The 20178-nt window shown below is 39.9% G+C and overlaps 1 protein-coding gene across 2 annotated transcripts in view; it reads right to left on the bottom strand.

The window, feature by feature from the left end:
• Positions 1 to 260: 260 nt before the first annotated feature.
• The window catches only part of LOC149285217 (kinesin heavy chain-like), a 60641-nt gene continuing 40723 nt past the window's right edge, over positions 261 to 20178 (bottom strand). For both annotated transcript variants that reach the window (XM_089495574.1, XM_089495575.1), the window contains 17 exons: positions 19525 to 19700; positions 19367 to 19435; positions 17872 to 18078; positions 17432 to 17578; positions 15895 to 16083; positions 14041 to 14158; positions 13423 to 13487; positions 12336 to 12445; positions 11466 to 11567; positions 10964 to 11024; positions 10798 to 10869; positions 10565 to 10669; positions 2587 to 2803; positions 2060 to 2210; positions 1672 to 1754; positions 1289 to 1316; positions 261 to 339 (listed from right to left, as the gene is read on the bottom strand). In XM_089495574.1, coding sequence (XP_089351700.1) covers positions 261 to 339; positions 1289 to 1316; positions 1672 to 1754; positions 2060 to 2210; positions 2587 to 2803; positions 10565 to 10669; positions 10798 to 10869; positions 10964 to 11024; positions 11466 to 11567; positions 12336 to 12445; positions 13423 to 13487; positions 14041 to 14158; positions 15895 to 16083; positions 17432 to 17578; positions 17872 to 18078; positions 19367 to 19435; positions 19525 to 19700 — 1979 coding nt within the window. The remainder of the gene's footprint in view (positions 340 to 1288; positions 1317 to 1671; positions 1755 to 2059; positions 2211 to 2586; positions 2804 to 10564; positions 10670 to 10797; positions 10870 to 10963; positions 11025 to 11465; positions 11568 to 12335; positions 12446 to 13422; positions 13488 to 14040; positions 14159 to 15894; positions 16084 to 17431; positions 17579 to 17871; positions 18079 to 19366; positions 19436 to 19524; positions 19701 to 20178) is intronic.

Genomic DNA, 20178 nt, shown 5'->3' with positions numbered 1-20178 from the left:
CAAATACAGTAACTATAGGAAGTATACTTTGAGAGTATGGATTGTGTGTATAGAATATTCATATAGTGTTTGTTGTTGATGTACATACAGAATGTGTGTTTGGTAATACTTGTAAAAGCTCTGTTGAAGGTAGTATGGGTTCACACTCCACTTCTTGTAGGAGCCTATGATGATATGAATGCATTCTGCTTCTGGTGTCCTTGCATGTCAATGTGTATTACCTGAAAGTGCATGTGAGAGGAGGCATCTGCGTACTGCTATTAGCTGGCTGCTGTCTCTTGGTGAAGGGGAATTAATTTGGACTGATCATCAGCTTCACATCCACATGGCAAATCACTTCTATGGAGGAAATTAAGAGTGAAATATAAGCACAATCTACTTACTGTCAGTTCTAAAACTCAAATTCACCCATTGTAGAAACTGGTAATGTTGTACAATATTTGAAAGCACACAATAATAGGCTGGAGGAAAGACTAAAAATTTTACTAGTGTAAAATACTATATTTTTGGTCATCACCATAAAATAAATTGTAACTAGACACAAATGGCCAAAATATTTGTTAGGTCTTTTATATAGGGTCAAAATTACTATGCTTCCCAAAATTACAAAAGATATAACATAGAACATCTCCTCACCTTTGCACAGAAAGTTTCCTAAGAACACCGGGCACCGGGACATAATATCATAGCCATCAACATTTCAGGTGTCAGAACACCTTCGTCTGGGGGACATTGTTAGAGAGCAGGGCAGTGGGAGGCAAGGTAGTGGTGGGACCCTTACCTACCTTACCCAACCAGCCACCTAGCTAAAATGCTCCACAAGGTGGACATGTAGGAGCTGTGATTACATAACTTGCTGTGCCAAGATCTAAGATCACCACTTAGTAGGACAATGGGGGGTGTTTTGCAGAACAGTGACTGTCCTGCTAAACACTGGATAGAACATAGATGATGTCATATTCTACTGCTTACAGTATTAGGTAAAGCTGTGCCAAGAGCCCTTTGTTTCCAGGCACAGACCTCAACTTTAATTCAATAGGCTGATTACAGGAGATATTTCCTCTTCCCAACCATATTATACCAGAGAGGCTCCAAGGTCAATGTTTGCTACAGCTTCCAAAATGTGTTTGCCTTGCTATTTTTAATTAAACATGACTTGAAAATGGCCATATGTCATTAACTGGATACCAGAATAGGTAATGCATATCATTGATGGACAAACATAAATAGACTGATAAATAGAAAATAGCCACATATAACTGTGACAGCCTTTATCACGGGGACTTACCGGTTGTCATTGATGTCTGTAGCATTGCCTGTGAAAAAAGAAAGAGTGATTCCTTAAATGTGGCATTTTACCAAAATGGTAAAAGTACCAGTTTTTCATGGCCTTTATACTACAGTGATACATTGGTGAGGGGAGTGTTACAAATTCCTGCTAGACATCGGGGGTAAAAGGATGTGCGGAGCAAACAGGACTCTTTTGGGACTGGAGGTCTAGGTACCACTGTCCTTCCTAATGACATGAGTCACACTACTTGTCTATAGAGTCTTTAGTTAAAATTGATAGATTTTATTGGGCCAACAGAGAAAATGATAATAGACATCATTTTTGGGGGCCTCAGAAGTCTCTTCTGGCCTGTATAATATATGTACTCTATTTGACCTTACCATTATCCACATTCATCTTCTGGTAGGGAAGCAAGTCCGCACTGGAAGAACTGCTCCTTGAGGTGGTACATGGATTGACAAAGCTGAATCCAGAACAATAAAAAAGGCCAAACATTCTTTACATTTAGTTTTTCTATTCCTTCCTGTTACTATGTCTCAAGGACTGACAGAAAACAGAATTTTTTTTATTACATTTGATTTTTAATGAATTGTTTTATAACTGTTGTAACATTATCCAGTTGCATACCACGATCAAAAACTTAAAACAATAAGGAATAACAAAGCGTTCTATCACAGGACAGCATTTGAGAACAAGGTCTGATTCAGAGATATTTGTTCCCTGTGAAGCAGCATAGTTGACATATATTAAACTTTCAGGAATACTTACAATGTTTCATTGGTGGGGCTGGATGACCTCATGTATATATTTTGATAGTTCTGAAAGAGGTTGTTTGTGTAGCTAACAGAATCAGAATTACGAACGTTGTACTGGTTGGTTGGGGAGGATGCAGGGTAATGTCCAGGTCGGATGGGCTTGGCTGCAATTAAAACATACAATATTTACGTTATACCAGTGGCGGACTAATAATAATTCTGCAGTTCAACACCATCCTAGGTATTTTATTGTCTTAAATTCTCATGATAGAGTGGCCATAAATTACAGAATATCATTAAAGAACAGCTGAAGAGCTCCAGTTTGACAAGCTGTTCTACTAACGACAGTTTCACAGCCTGTGTTTCAGAATCAAGACATGAGAACTAATGAATAAACTATGCTCATAAGAGAGGTATTCCATTTGCTCCAAAGATAAATATGTTCCTCACACATTTCCAGCACCTTAGCATCAGCACAGTACACAAGATAAATAATCTGTTCTACAAATGAATACAATTATTGTCGAACGTCAGTCTTACCAATCTGTGCAGTATGCGTGCGCCTCACTGTGTTCTTATAACGGACGGCCTCCTTAATACGATCCACTTCTTGCTGGTATCTCCTCTTGTCCTTCATAGCACCTTCTTTGGCCTCCTTCAGTGCACCCTCCAGGGCCTTAACTCTCTCAGCCGTAGCCCGAAGACGTTTTTCCAGTTTAGGAAGCTCACAACGAAGATCTGCATTGTCACGAACCAGCTTGGAAAAACCATGCAGAGAGGCACAAACAAACAAATAAATAACTGTACAGATAAAGAAATCTTTGATCCTATAATCCTAAAGTCAACATCAATTTATTATTATTATTACAGCTTCATTATTATTTTCTACAGATGGAATTCATGATTTGATAGGAATGCATATTACCTTCTAAAATGAATAAAATGCTATTGGAGTAAATATATAAATATATTAATCAGGACGAAGTATATCTCTGGACATCCCATAAAGAGACCTCACAGCCCAAGTGGAATGCTGCACTTGATAAATCTTGATAAGGTTCCCATTTCCCAGTTTTGAATCCTCTTTAATTTCACAGGAGACTTGAATCAGGCCATAGTAATCTCAGTTAGGCAAATCGGGAAATGTAATTGCAATTTCCACTGAGCTCTCACAAAGCCTTTTTACAGAATCAAGTAAGAATGAGATTGCTTGTTCAAATTGTGACAGGTTGGCCAAGTTGTCACCTTCAAATTATACATCTTGACATCCAGTGTCACCAAAATACACTGCTCAAAATAATAAAGGGAACACTTAAACAACACAATGTAACTCGAAGTCAATCACACTTCTGTGAAATCACACTGTCCACTCAGGAAGCAACACTGATGGACAATCAATTCCACATGCTGTTGTGCAAATGGAACAGACAACAGGTGGATTTTATAGGCAATTAGCAAGACACCCCCAATAAAGGAGTGGTTCTGCAGGTGGTGACCACAGACCACTTCTCAGTTCCTATGCTTCCTGGCTGATGTTTTGGTCACTTTTGAATGCTGGCGGTGCTCTAGTGGTAGCATGAGACGGAGTCTACAACCCACACAAGTGGCTCAGGTAGTGCAGCTCATCCAGGATGGCACATCAATGCGAGCTGTGGCAAGAAGGTTTGCTGTGTCTGTCAGCGTAGTGCCCAGAGCATGGAGGCGCTACCAGGAGACAGGCCAGTACATCAGGAGACGTGGAGGAGGCCGTAGGAGGGCAACAACCCAGCAGCAGGACCGCTACTTCTGCCTTTGTGCAAGGAGGAGCAGGAGGAGCACTGCCAGAGCCCTGCAAAATGACCTCCAGCAGGCCACAAATGTGCATGTGTCCACTCAAACGGTCAGAAACAGACTCCATGAGGGTGGTATGAGGGCCCGACGTCCACAGGTGGGGGTTGTGCTTACAGCCCAACACCATGCAGGGCGTTTGGCATTTGCCAGAGAACACCAGGATTGGCATATTCGCCACTGGCGCCCTGTGCTCTTCACAGATGAAAGCAGGTTCACACTGAGCACGTGTGACAGACGTGACAGAATCTGGAGATGCCGTGGAGAACGTTCTGCTGCCTGCAACATCCTCCAGCATGACTGGTTTGGCGATGGGTCAGTAATGGTGTGGGGTGGCATTTCTTTGGGGGGCCGCACAGCCCTCCATGTGCTTGCCAGAGGTAGCCTGACTTCCATTAGGTACCGAGATGAGATCCTCAGACCCCTTGTGAGACCATATGCTGGTGCGGTTAGCCCTGGGTTCCTCCTAATGCAAGACAATGCTAGACCTCATGTGGCTGGAGTGTGTCAGCAGTTCCTGCAAGAGGAAGGCATTGATGCGATGGACCGGCCCGCCCGTTCCCCAGACCTGAATCCGATTGAGCACATCTGGGACATCATGTTTCGCTCCATCCACCAACGCCACGTTGCACCACAGACTGATCAGGAGTTGGCAGATGCTTTAGTCCAGGTCTGGGAGGACATCCCTCAGGAGACCATCCGCAACCTCATCGGGAGCATGCCCAGGTGTTGTAGGGAGGTCATACGGGCACGTGGAGGCCACGCACAGTACTGAGCCTCATTGTGACTTGTTTTAAGGACATTACATCAAAGTTGGATCAGCCTGTAGTGTGGTTTTCCATTTTGATTTTGAGTGTGACTCCATATCCAGACCTCCATGGGTTGATAAATTTGATTTCCATTGAGAATTTTTGTGTGATTTTGTTGTCAGCACATTCAACTATGTAAAGATAGAAGTATGTCATACGATTAGTTCATTCATTCAGATCTAGGATGTGTAATCTTAGTGTTCCCTTTATTATTTTGAGCAGTGTATATTGATTACCCTTAGCTCATCTTTCCAAAGAAAAAACTAAGTAATGGGATTAGGGGTGCCCTTATGAGGCTTTGTGAACTTAAGTAAATAAGCATGTGCTAACTTTATCACTTTCATTCTGTATGAGTGAGGTAACATTTCTACCTCTCATTTCGGAGAATAAAATGGGGGTACAGTTCCCTCGACTTAAGGGCCATTGACCAAAACATTTCTATAGGCATTCTGTAAAGTTAGGTAGTTATTTTTTCCCTTCCAAACTGATTACAACCACTTCCTAGACATAAAACATCTGTTTCCTTGATGTCAGTGGCCCGTGGTTCCTCCAATGCTCCTGTTGAGGGGTTGGAATCAATAATAGGGCACAGCAAAGTTTCACCCTTATTATTTCTGCAAGTTTGCAGTACAGTTTGTTCTTTTTCTTATTCCTTATAAGAATAAGTCCAATAACCACTAGGATGCCTCCCATGAATAAGCTCAAAAGGAGAAAAGTCTAAAGAAGTCTACAATAAATAAGTAATGTAGAGGAGTGTCCCAATATTTCCCATCTCGATCTACCACTTTATGAAACATGTACTTTCTATTCTATTTCTATTACACCGCTCGACTAACCCATCTGTTTGAGGGTGGTATACAGATGGGTTAGTGCTTTTATCCCATTACCTATTATTGATATACCTTTTGAGAGTATCACCATGGGCTTGGTGGGTCCTCTGGAAAGATAGGCTAAAGGCAATCAATATATTTTGGTGGTACTGGATGTCAAGGTGTATAATGTGAACTGTGATCGTCAGCCTGTCAGAAGTGGGGTCTTTCACTGAACCTGTTATCTCTATGGAGGATGTATTAAAGGCCCTCCTGCATGCTACCACTGTACAGCAGGAAACAAGTCGGCTGTTAACTGCTCAAATGGGCTGTGTTAGAAGCTCAACAACAGCACAGGCTGTCCTGAAGGAGATGGTGGAACACCTCTCAAAACACTCAAGGACATGGTGCAACAACTCTCAAAATACCCTGTAGCAGCGATTTAAGGCCGATCCATGCCAACCAGTATATGCCTCAGGACAGCTTTGTGAAGGACTGGAATCAAGGAGCAATGGTTTAAACTATAATGGGCTGGTTTCTGGTTGGTGAGGCCCAAACAACCTATTTTGACCTAAAGGAAGAGACTGCAGCAGACTATGACCTTCCTAAAGCTGAGATTTTGGCTATGAGAAGCGATGTCTAAATTGAGTGGAAGTGACGTGATACTTAGGAGAATACTAGTTGATGTATCAAAATGACATTGATACAGGTCGATCCAGAACCTTGGTATCGTCTGAAAAAGTTTGCATACGTCGTAAAATTAGTCTGTTGTTACTTGCAGAAATTATTTAGCTAATCAATAATCATTCAGAGTGCCTTTAGCCACCCTGAAGCAAGACACCCAGAGAGCTAAATCATAACTTACAATAAGATTAAATGAACAGGAGAATAATGTGTCATGATACCGCAGTGGATGGTATGATAAAGAAGCAGCCATAAACATAGATCAATGATCACTAGAGCAGAATGATGAAAACCTAGGGCTATATTAAGGGTAAGTGCTTATAGTTGTACAGTGATTGCTCTACATATAGCATTATTTCTAGTACTAATCTTTAAAAATATTATCTTAACAATTTGACTCTGCCTCATATGAACCTTATATCTTGGTTTCTGAGTGAATAATCAGGTTATTGGGCTCACATAGTAGCAATAATGCCATCTGCTATGTCATCCTAAAACTAAGCCTCTAACTGTGCTGGTAAGGTCTGACTGGCTGGTCATTGGCTTATTATAGGTCAATGGTGTGCCACTACAAATCAAAAATAGTTATTTTTATACCCAGATTGATTAGTTACATATAAAAGTCATTCTGGTGGTGTGCGAAGTGACAATAGAATAATTAGAATCAGCACATTAGTTACTATATTTTGCAAGATCTCAAAATATATTCTAATTTAATACAAGCCCTCATTTCCAAGAATGGATGCAACTTGATAATAGTTTGTTGCAATTATAATTGGTTCATGTTCATGGCATGGTGTCTGAGCATTCACTGTGTCACTGCTGTGCCTGTTTATAGATGGTGTGATGGGCAGTGGAAGCCATGCTATAGACTACAGCAGCTAAAGACATAGTCTACTCATCAAAGTTTTTTTTTTGTATGAAAGGCTTATAGAGAAAGTTAACTTTAATGGCTCAGTGCAAAAGAGTTCAAGGTGTTAGAGGCGAGGCCATAGTTAAGTTTACAGCTCTTCTTCCCTTTTGTATGTACAGTATGTCTGTTTTTAGCATAATGTGGTTCCCCTAGTGTGTCAATAATGTACCACAGCAAGATTGTAATGGCGTAAATAAATATCCAATATTAGTTAGGGTTTCCTGCTCAAATTTCTTTTTTGAGCTGGTTAGCAAGCCTTTGTGTTTAAATGGTGAGTGAGCAATGCTCAGATCTGCCCACTTCCTGCTTGGGTTCTTCCCACTTCCTGTCTATTTGCGGTTAGCCTTTCCACCATGTGCAGCTTGACCCAACCCTTGACTCAGCCATGCCTCTTCCTCCCAACTACATGGAGCAGGATAGGCAGAGCTCCGAAACAGGAGGGAATAGTTTGCCGGTATCCATTATGGTCTTACAAGAGAGAAAATAAGAGTCTTTGATGATTAGACCTATTGGGTTTTAAACATATATACATCTCATCTGCTGACATAAGTGTGTGTTTTAAGTACAGGCGATAAAAAGTCCATGCTCTGCAAATGTTTTCATCCACTAGCATTACGGTAAAGCATTTGTCAGAGTTGCCACCTTGACTCCACACCAGCTGCAAAAATAGGCATGATATAGTTTTCTGTTTTCTTTGCACCCTAAAATTAAACGCCTTCTCTGTCAGGTGTCACCCTCTCTTCAGTATGGAAGCAGAGAAAATGGATGTATTTTTCTCAGTGGTTTAAATGAATAGCTTGAACGAAAGAGGCACTGGGGAGCAGTGGGTAAGCAGGCTGGAGCGAGGCGAACATCTCTGTATTAGCATCTTTCAGTACCTTCGATACCCAGTAATCCAGCTAAATGGAAGGCAGCAGGGAGGTAATGTGGGATACAAATGGCAGTCATTGAAATAAGATTGCTTCCATCTATAAAACTGTACATGCAAACCAAAAAATGCTAAAAAAAAACAACCCAAAACAATAAAACAGGAGCAGTATGAAGAAAAACAAAACTGGACATGAAACCAGAGGTTGCTGCAGAGAGTACTGGAGGTCTACTTAAGACTTGGATGATCTCTGAGGGTCTGTGGCCCTGTGAAGACCAGATTCTATTGATAACCCACCAGAATAATAATTATCTCAGACGTAATAATTATTATAATAATAATTTCAGACGTAATAAAGTGCAGAGTTCTGGTAAATATATCTATATAGAAATGTAGCCTGGTAACATGTTTCTATATATATATATATCTATGAACCAAAACACATTGATTAATATAAATGATGCCAGCTTCCCACACCCAGTTGGAAACAAATAGTATCATTATATAAATCCCAAACCATTGAAAGAATAAATCAACCCAGCCATATTTTAGGATGATTATACTATATATGCCTAGATAACTGAGGCCCTCTAGCTGTTGTTAAATTGCAACTTCCATTACTCTTAGCAGCATTCAAAAGCCTCAAAATATTGTTCATTTTCATGAATGGAAGCAGCTGGTCATGGCCTTATGAGCAATCTGTGTAGCCTCCAGCTATCATGGCTTTTGGAACAGAGTTCTTACTATAAATATCGCATTTTTGTGTTGTACATATATTTTGAGATTTCATTTTAAAACAAATGGAAAAATTACCGGTACATAAAGTTCATAAGAACTTGTAATCACACTAAATCCACATTATGGATATAATGATTATTCTTTTTAAATGGAAACATGGGAATTTTTTTAGATATTCCAATAAAAGGCAACACTAGGAAAAATAAGCATTTATCCCAGGACATTGAACCCGGCACAGTACTAGGCAGACGACTTGGGCATTTGGATTCGAAATATCTGCAAAGGAGGAGGCACCAATGAAACAAAATGAAAACGAAGCAGAAAGCTAAAAATTTTCGTTTGAATTTCATTATTCTCAATCACTGTCACCCTCTGCCATGCTCTCTTACTCTCACGTAATGTCTCCCTACCTTCTTTTTGTTCTTGTTCTCTGCTTCTTCTAGTTCTCCTTCATGTTGTCCGCTTCTTCATTCTTCTCTGGTAATCTGCTTCTCCCAGTGACCCACTGCGTTACCCTGGCCTCCTGGAGCCAGTGCAAAAACACTTATTTTTCTCCATGTACATTATTCTGGTCTCATGGAGCATTTCGATGACAGGAAAGACCTTCGGTGTGCACCACGGGGACAACCTCTCCCCCATTCCTCCAATCTGGTGAGAGGTTGTCCCCTTTGTATGCCCTGAGGCTCCACCCTGATGCTCCAGAAGGCCAGGGTAATGCAGAGGGTTAATGGGAGAAGCAGATGACCGGAGAAGAAAGAAGAATGAAGAAGCAAAGAACACGAAGAAGAAGAGGAAAACAAGAAGCAGAGCTGTGGAGACATGGAAGTGGTTGGCAGAGAAGGTAAGGAGACATTGAGAGAGAGTGGGAAGGAGCATGACAGACAATGAGTGAGGGCGAGTGACAACAAATTTAGTTGGAATGGAAAAGGCCTTCAGAATTTCGTCCAAACAGAAAGGGGAGGGAAAAAAATGTATTGCCAGATAACGGATGAATCAAAAACAAAACCAGAAATGTGTCCAAATTGTTTTTGGTGCATGTGCACAAGTCTACTAGGCGGCACTACATATTTTATGAAGGGTAACCATGTGTTAGATTTTAGATATTCTCTCACAAAAGCACCACTACCCAAATTATCTCTTTACAGTTAAAGTTAAAGGATTTTAAAAAAATGACCTGCCATGAATCCAGACATATTGTCAAATGAACTAGCTAGTAGCTGTGCTGGATGCTGCAATTGAACTTTCCAGGACCCCTATGTCTGTGATGCATTGTAACAGCGTTTAGCTGACAACCGAGGCTTAGTTTGATTAGACTCAATAGGGCTTTCAGTGATTTGACAATTTGTGAATGACAAGGCTCATTCTGTGTTAGCCGAGCCCATCTAGTACCTCTGATTTGAGCCCATCTACTCTGCCAACTGTCTGACTTGCTAACCTTCTTGATTTTATGCTTGCTTACTATTATTTAGGACTTGTATTGACCACTGATTCCACAAAGCAGTACAACTGACCAGTGCCGGGCATGGAAGGGAAGCACTCTGATTGGTGGACATTTCTGAAAGTCACCTTGGCCCCAGTCCCTGAGTCTCCATTTTTGCAGAGCAAGCAGCATAAGAGGAATAATAAAGACCAACATAACAACAGGCAGTGGCACTAAGCCAGGCATAAGAACGAACAACAGCTCCCCATTGAAGATGATACGTAGGAATTATTTTACAAACACAGAAACATTCCTTATTACAATGGATAAAGCAGAGCAGCAGTCGCACGGCAGTGCAGCACAGTGCTCACTGCTCGCAGGACAGATTTATTTTAGGTCACATATTGGCTGTGGTCTCCACCATACGTCTGTCTAGAACATGAAACCTACCTGTTTGTGAACCTTTGTAAGTTGCTCCAGGTTGTTCTCAAGAAAGGAAATCTTCTGTTTCTGGGAATGAATCCCCCCACTATCCTCGGGTTCCATCTCAGCACTCTGTAAAACCAAAATAAATGAATTTAGCCGTGAAAACCTTTTAATAATATAATAATATTATTGACGAGACAAAATCTCAAATTGTTTAAGCAGAAATGTTTAATTTGATTCCCCACCAGGCCACTTACTTTCTTGACTCGAGATGTGACGTCTTGAACAAAAAGCTTCCGAAGATTGTGGAGGGTCTGGAGTTCACGTGCCTACAAGTGATATAGCAGAAAGGCTGCTAATACGTATCCAAACCTACTCTTTCAGAAATACATTTAAAAGCATAAACGTGGCAGGGGTACTTACAACGGTTTCCTCGAGCCCTTTAAGATCCTGCTTGGACTGCTCGTGTTTCTCGTACAGAAATCTGTGAAGAACACAGCCAAGTTTTTAATATTTTCATGCATGCGCACCCTCCAATTTTCTGTCCTGAAGTTACCCATACCTCCCAAGTGTCCTGGTTTTCCCGGGACAGTATTGATTGTGCCCCAACATAGGTGTCCTGATTTGGAAACCTGAAATGTTGGGGGTTATGATTTACCTCTCACCTCCACCTTTACAAAAACCATAATCTCCAGCAATTTAATAGCTAAGAGATAACGTAATGGGGAGAAATAGTAAACAGGACGTTAGGATCGCGTTTAGGTCCTCCAGTTCCGCGAGCTGATACGCTTCTGTAATTTTGGTTCCATCTGCCTACTTCTATACTCTAATAGGAAGCTTGTTTGTTCACACTGGTGAACCAAGACATACCGATTCCTCTTTGCCTGAACTGATGCTCTGCTCCTGGATATTAGAAGAGACTTACGTCAGCTCCTGCAGTTTATTGCTCTTCTCGTGCTCCTCGCTTTTCAGTTTCTCGTAATCAGCACGCAACTTCTCCAGCTCCAGCTGCAGCTTCTGGTTCAGACTGAGAAGAGAAGCAGAGGGGTCCAGGTGTCTATAGTGCAATCTATAACTTAAAGGGGAAACGTTGTCTTTGCAGCTTTTAGCATTTATCAAACTATGATTGGTGTTTTCTGTTTTGCAATGAATACAATCGCTTTGGAGATATTTTGTAAGCTTATTATTATTTGTATTTATAACCTTCCGGGAAGATGAGACGAATCAAAAAAACAATGAGCAACTTAACAACAAGGGGGAGCTAGCTTCATGAAGAAGAATTGTGCAGATCCCGAGAACAGAGAGTTAGGATGGCTGCTCCCATGGTATACACATTTGGTATAGCATATTTATAATGTAGATATACAACCTAGGTCTAATAGTGTACCGAAGTGTAAAATGTATGATGTATAAAGAGTAATGGTTATTTTTATCTTTACAGTTGGTCTGTAATGACTTAAACCATGATTGCAGAGATTTAGATGGTTTGTCTCTGAGGCTTACAGCATCCAGGAGTTAAAAAACAGGTTCTGCATTGAATTCTGAGCACATCTCAGTCCTTCCGTTTTGTTGTGACTGTACCTTGCACAGGTTTGTTCTATTGATGCAGATGCAGTGATTAAAATGCAGTGACTAGTTGAGCCCTTAAGACCTGTAGCACTGAACGTGCTTTCTAGATGACCAGCATTTGAGCTCCCCTAATAGTAAATAATACCCACCAAGGCATGGAATATACAAAGCAATGGTCTTTCTAGCAACGGACTGTAATCAACATCCTACAAGCCCCCGATCTTACTCTTTAAGTTCATCAATGATCTTCTGCTTCTCGTTAATCTCATCCCGGAGACGGGCCAGCTGTTTGTGATGGGCTTCGCGATGACTCTCCATTTGCATCTCCAGGACCTTCTAAGACAAAGGGGCACAGTTTAATTGAGAAATCGACCGAGAAACAATAAACTGTTAAATAATGCCCTATATAAATGCATGTACTGTATGTTTGAAGTATAGCACATTTGTAATGCAAATTTAATTTACTGTTTGCTTTACATTTGCAATGTACTTTCCTCTTACTGGAATGTCAAAGATAAGGTAATGAGTCAAACCCTAAATTATTAACCAAATTATTTTATTGATTTAACCCCTGAAGGGCAATGGGTTGTCCTTAAACCCATTGAAAACAATGCATTGTGAGCCCGTACATGCTAAAGGTACAAAATAGCAAATTATTTCCAGACAAGAACCCGGACTCCTTATCATTCTGTCTGCGGTAAACCAAAAAATTGGCTAATTTACCCAGCCATTCTGACTAATGAAATCCAAGGTAGGGATAGACTACATTGCATTGCCATACAATCAGTGTAGTGATTACGCAGAGTCAACAGAAAGTAGTGTTGCAATAAAATGAGCGCTCACCTGCATTTCTATATATATACCAATGTATTTTATGCTCAGGGAACATCACTTACAGCGGATTCTATCTCATGTGCAAAAACTAGAATAAAGATTTTCAGAGAGACTCTACGCTATACGTTAATGTAATTAAATTTCACTGCTTCTTAAATATATGATTCTATGTTTCAAGGCCACACACTTGAGAGGAAAACCAAAATAGTTTACTGTACAGAAGCACAGTAAAAAGGTAGCTTATGGTCTTATGGAAAATCAGCTTGGGGTCTTTTGAAAAAAATACTTTTTTTCCACTTCTTCAGATCTATTTCAGCTCCAACATAAGGTCAAGGATGGACAACCTCTGGCTCCAACTCTTGACTTAGAGAGTAATTGGGTGTGTATTCCAAGTTTAGCTATAAGAGCTATAAGCCTGCAAGCTACAAGTGTTAAGTCAAACAGGGATCCACACAAAAAAACATCCAAAAAAACCTGACCTTGACCTCATGAGCATCCTTTGAATCCTGTTCTTTATCCTTTGAAGCATCTTCTGTCACATTTTCTGCCAAATGAAAGAAACGGGAAAGGTTTATGACAATCACAGTCTATCCTGTTGATGGGCAGGCTCAGTAATGGTGAAGCCACCCAGCTGAAGAATCCTATCACTATTTGCCTATTAAATTTAAGCTAAGTAATTACTTTTATGTATTTACCCAATTTAAAAAATACTTTATTTATGCAAATGCCTGCGTACTGCCATTTTGTATCACTAACTACTCCCCAACATGGCAGCACAGCACTTGATTGGCTTATTTAGAAAAGATGCAATATGCCGTATTTATATATTGACACTACGTGATAACCTACCTTCCCCCCACAGACACAGTAATGTATTTTTTAATTCATTAAATCATTTTCATTTTTGTCCAAGTTGTTTTATATTCGTTGTCTAGTAAACGCTATGACTTTCTTTTTGGAACTATAGAAAGTTCTATTTAAACCTGACATGCTATCTTTACCCAATGAATTGTCTAGTACTTCAGTAACTAGTGTAAGAAACCATCTCCCACATATGTGGCATGTTGTCATTTCAGTAAGTGTGAGTGATCACCGACCTTGAGTCTGCATCTTGGCTAGCTCCTCGCTCAGCACATCATAGGAATCCTCCAGCTGACGTTTCTTCATCTCGACGCTATGCATGTATTCTGTCAGGGACCTGATCTTAGCTTCATGCTGCGGAGGAAGTAACAGTACTCCAGGTTACAGATCTTAGTAAAATAAGTTAGACAAAGACGGACCGCTGGAACCAGCCTTTGGCTAGAAAACAAGCTTTATTAATAGTCAAGACACCAAATTGTATTGATAGTCATATGGGCAAGGCAGGCAGACAGCTTTACCGATAATGTTGTATACACTGGAATCATGTAATGCAGCCCTGGTCGTTGGGGACCCTAAAGCTTTATTTGTGGACGTGCAGGCCCTTTAAAGCTAACACAATGTCATCTCTACTTATTTATTACCTGGCAAGTCCAAACTGTTTGTTACCATAGTGGTGTTTACATGAGAACTGATTTTACAGCCATTTAAACCTAGAACAGGCTAAATTTTTCAGGGGGTGTAACAGGTTACAGGAGAACCCAAGCACCTTGTGTCATGTCACTCGACGCACTGTATCAATATTTACAGGGTTGAAGAACAATTGTAGCTAATCTAACCCTGTCTGGGTTAGAGATCATATGTGTTGGTAATTATAATTTAATACAGAATGCAAAATAAAATACAATAATAGGAACTAAACCCAATCCCGCTCTGAATTCATAAAAGTACAAAGTTTCCAAGGGGGTTTAGATGGAGTTACATAACAGAAAGCTTGCCTTGCTCCACAAGATATAAAGGTGGCCCAGTCGCCTGAAACCAGTTAATCTGGCATTTTACAGCCCCCTGTGCCGCTCAGGGGAGATCAGAGAATCCTGAACCCTCCTGCTAAGCTGTGTCACTTACTGATGTGTCAGATGTACCTTTTCTCGTTATTAACTGTACACGTTACGCCTGTATAAACTTGGTTTTGTTTTCCGCCCAGTGTAGCAGCAGGCACTGTATATGATCCATGCGTTCTGGATAAACTAAAACATCCGCATTTGTTGGTTGTCTTGATTCTTTAGTAGAAGCTCTGTGGTTTATAGAGTTTTTTCTTGTAAGAGAAATAAATCTCTTTTGCGAAATCTCGCCAAGAAGCTGACGGCTTTTCTATTGACAGCGATGGACTTTAGAAAGGTGTGATTGATATTATATATTTAAGAACAGGAACAGTGAAAACAGAAAGTTGCTGCTGTTTAAATAATGAATCACAGATTAAATCAGTGATGTGCAAGTACCTTTTAAAAATGATAAATATATATATATATGTATAAATCATGTCCAGTATAAAACAAATGAACCTTGTTGGTAATATAAGCCTCCTAGCTGCTCAGTGACCCCCACCAACAGCTACCATAGTCTGTTGGGGGTCTGTAGACCTGGCAGCAATGACCTTCCTTATCACTTACTCCCTGTAGTGCCGGCTGATGGAGAGCGCCGAGACATGACATGAGAACCTGTACTGAGATCTACATTTTCTAATTGATAAAAACAATATCATACGATAAGATTTCTTCTAGTCCTTGGGTTTGGTGGGGGTTGCCAACAATATATAAATATAAATGATGCCTTTTGAGCAACAAGATAAAGATGCGGACACTACTACACGATAAAATGTATCCAGCACTCAATTGTAATTGAAACAAAGTGTCATTAATAAACTGCATCTTGGTCTATCCTATGTTTTAGTTTTCAGTATTTAGTGTGAAAACTAGTAGTAATTGTATGCATTTTATGGTGCCTTACTCCATGGTTTGCCTTGTCAGTCATTATATGTCTTTTCTATAATTTTGGTATATATATATATATATATATGTATATCACAGAAATACCTGGGATATAAGCAGTTGGCAAGAAGACAGCTCCCGTCCAGTTACTTCCATCTTCCGATGGCACTCCACCTGCAAGTTCTCCAGCTGGCGGCATCTCTTCACTACCGACTTCACCTCGGATTTAATTTTACTAATATACAAGCGGGCTACTGTAAATTCTTCCTCTATGGCACCACTGATCTCCACAGGCTGCAATGGAAACCATGGTTAGATATCAAGGAGAAGAGGAGAAATCAATATAAAAAAAAGGAAATTGTCATACAAAAATATAAATCTGTTCTGAAGAAAAGTTTTTTGTGCATCAGAAACAACTGTTATGAGCTGACAGTAGGTCATATCAGGTTATATCAGATGTACACAGCCATTAAAGTTTAAGAGATACATCTCAAGTTTGTGGGGACGGGGACATTGAGAAACTTTGCAATGGTCTATTTAAAAAATCACTGGATGTGCGAATGTCGATATACAAAATTCTTCACCGGTATCAGCACCATGGACCGAGGCCATGTAAAGCAAAAGTTTTAGGCTTTAAAAGAAAAGTTAGGTGTTTAATTTCCCTGATATCACTATGCATAATGGACAGCCAGCCCTAGCACGTTTCAAAGCTGATCTTGAATAATGTATAGTCAATCAGAGCTGATGTATTATTGCAGGAGAAGCTTACTGTGGTTGGACCTCACAATGCATAGTGACATCCGGGAGTTGAAATGTTGAAGTTTCCTGCAAGAATAATTTTCATAATTTTGTTTTATCCCATAGCCCTATTACAATAGGGAGCATAAAAAGTTACAATAGCATTAAAATTGACAAATTAACATAAATTTTAATGATGTAATTAAGCCATTAGGGGTGTTACATAGATGACATGGTTATTAATGCATCAAGATGAATTTCAATAACATTCTGTCTGTAGTATTTATGCCTAGGCCTTGACTGTCAAAGATGGCCCTCCAGATGTTTTTAATTACACCTTGGTGCTTGTCTGTTACCTCCCCAATAATCCAGCTGCCTCTGTGTTATTAGATACAGTGGGATAGTGTGTTGCCGTGGCAACTGCTAAGCTGGCAGAGGTATAACAGACAAGTTCCCAGTCTTCTAGTCAAGGGATGATGGACATTATAGTCCAATAACACCTGAAGGTCTGAACAGCCCTGAACTAGGGACACCTAGGATGTAAATTATGCAGAGAGGCATCATTTGATTACAGACTGGACCTTTATCTGGCGTACCGTTATTCTTTCACTTACTCCATGCAATGTAAATTAATTGCAGTTTAGGGATCATTAACTAAGAGCTGGATAATAACCATTTCATAGAAATAATGTGACAACCTGAATGTTAATTCTGTAAAACACAGCTATATTTTATTATTAACAGTCATTACTTAATTTACCACTATCTCACCAAGTTAAAAAAATGCTTTTCTCCTATTGTTCCTTCAAGTCAAAATACCTAAACACAATGAAACAGGTGACTTTGTAAACATGCAGATCAGCCAGGTCTGTGTTTCGGTTCCTCCGGAACAAGGCGTACTCACCAGTTTAAATTCTCCATTGCCAACAATGACACTGAACTCACTAAGGTCTTTCATGAGTCCATTTAACACCTCGGCAATTCGCTTGCGTTGATGAGAACTGAATTCCTGCAGGCGATGCAGATCATTTTCGAGGGAAAGCAGAGTGGCCTGAAGAAGGTAGAGATGTCATGAGTTGGCATAGTCACCCCTGGATGTTCCCAAGTGTCACTCCAGGCCATTCCCACTGCTCCTGAACAACATCCAACCACCCATGCTTTCTTCTATACTTGCCCAGTGTCTGTAATATTATATATTGTGACATATTAAAGCCCCAGGGAGATGTTTTGTTGGCTTTTGTGTAGATCGTGTGCAAATGTGTAGAAGTATTTGCAGAAGTATTTGCAGAATTTGTACTCAGGAGTGCCTGTTATATGAAATATGAAAGAGTATTGCTGACTTACCACTTTCTGGGACAGCTCATCAGCAAGGATTTTGTTTTGCAGAGTCTTGTCTTCCACTTCCTGTGACTTTTGATCATAGTTCACAGCCAGCTCCTCCAGAGCCTGCAGGACCTCCTTGACTTCTTCTTTGGCACAGTCATTCTCCGACTGGAGGCGGCTTAGTTCCATCTGAACCTTGTCATTGTCACCACGGGTGGATATCAGGAGCTGTCATAAAACAAAGGACAGTCAAAAACAAAAATCTGTCTGCCCAGAATAATGACCTGGTAACTATATTATTTGCAAGGGAATTTTACTGTATTAAAGTTAATGATATAGTTGAACAGATTATCCAAAGTCCTTTAAGCCTTTATCCACCACATGCACAAACATAGCATTTATTTTTAAAGTTCTTGATGAAACAAAAACCCACACACATGACAATTAAGTGATATCAACAAAAGATATAATATATTATTATATGTATTTAAAATATGATATGATATATTATATGTAAAATATAATATATAATGTTACATCATTAAACAATTATTTCTGAGAAGGTTTTGGACATTCAGCAGTACTAGAAATGATGCTTTTGAGGAGAAAAATTCCTGGACAATCCATGTGCTTCATATAAAATATCTCAGTAACTTAACCACATTGCACATATAGAATATATTTTCTACAAATGTAAGGAATGTTTGCTTATATATTGATTCCTTGTTTGCTTTAGGAAAATGTGTTAATACAGGTATGAATAATTTTATTTTATTTGTATAAGATATACCCTTGAGAGCAGGCTTCATAGATATCCAACACAACATCATCTTATCTCTTAATAAATATCTATATACATCTGATTAAGAGCCTTCAACATGCCAGACACTTTAAAAGTAAACATATATAAAAAAAAATAGCACTACTATTTGGAAATAAATGTAATTTTAGGGATTTTTAGGTACCTCATTTAAGCCTTTTTTATTTCAGAATAAAACATGAAGCCATTTGGAAAAAGAATGTGTCTGTATGTTAGTGTACAGTGGTAGGTTGAGTGGCTGTTAAAGTGAGTTTGTGTGCTAGTATGTATATGTGTTAGTTGTAGGGGGTCCTTGAAGGAATACTGCAACCAGATGCCACTAACTCTAGGCTAGGCATGTTCTCATAAGGTGTGCTTATGGAAGGATCTTAAGGCAGAGTGACTGGTGGAGCAATGGGCTGGACAGTGAAATGGACAAAGTGCGGGCTGATGGGAGGGTCACTGAAGCCCAGGAGATAAGCATGTTCTGATGGTGGCCCTGCCCAGGACAATTTGAAGTCTCAACAGGATTATGTCCTTTCAAAACTAGAATTTCTGCCATTTATATATTGTGAAGCTCTTTAGCCACCACACATATAGTATGTATTAGGAAGGACATTTGCAGACTTCTATTTTTATAGCTTGTAATATTGAAAATAACACTTCTTTGCAGTCATCTGAACAAATATGAATTTCACAATAAGCCACAAATGTTACCTCATCTTGATCCAACATCTGTTGCTTGAGCTTCTCAACAAGCTGGCTCTGCTGATTGATCTCATCATCCTATAAGAGGTAAAAATCAGTCAGACTTTTAGACATTCACAAAAATGGACCATCAAGATAGCGTTTACACCTTCCAGGTAGGTACACACCTTGTCATCGAGTTGTTTGTACATTTTACGAATCTCCTCCTCATATTTCCTTCTTTCCTCTTCTGAGATCCGGATAACAATGGATGAATTATTATCATTAACGGGGGTTTCATCACAGGTGTCCTGGGTGAGCTGTTCTCCATCACTAAGTTGCTCAGTTTCCGGCACATTCTCTCCTAGAAATAATCGTCCATTTGTCATGCTATGTGTATTGGGTGCTACTATATATAGGATTTATTGTAGGGTCGACTGCTGCCTGCCCCTCTTGCCAGCCCTACTTGGGTTTTCGGGGGACAATATCAGGGAGGGTTTGCAAGGGGCAGAGGACAATCCTCAGGTTTGCCCTAATTTAAACATTTACGGCCACTAGTTTAACTTTATTTTGTTCTACTTGCAATTGCACAGGTATTCCCAGGGGCGTAGGTTGGTAGACTTAAAGAAGCATATACATTTTGACTGGATGCTTTCTGTGCTTTCCCGCTCCATAAACCTGTTTTATAGATGGCATACAATATTGAGCATGTTCTATGATACATACAGTATGTCTTGGGCTGCTTTATTACTGAGCCACTTGACTAGACTTGCTAACCTTCCTTTGAACAATATTCTGCTACAGAACTGAAGATATTTGACCATGGATGTAAAATGGTGTAA

The sequence above is a fragment of the Sceloporus occidentalis genome, unplaced genomic scaffold, assembly GCF_023333645.1.
Source record: "Sceloporus occidentalis isolate IW3139 unplaced genomic scaffold, rSceOcc1.0.p SCAF_82, whole genome shotgun sequence".
Taxonomy (NCBI): Eukaryota; Metazoa; Chordata; class Lepidosauria; order Squamata; family Phrynosomatidae; genus Sceloporus; species Sceloporus occidentalis.
Note: the sequence above shows the minus strand (reverse complement) of the source record. Positions and strands in the feature narration are given on the sequence as shown.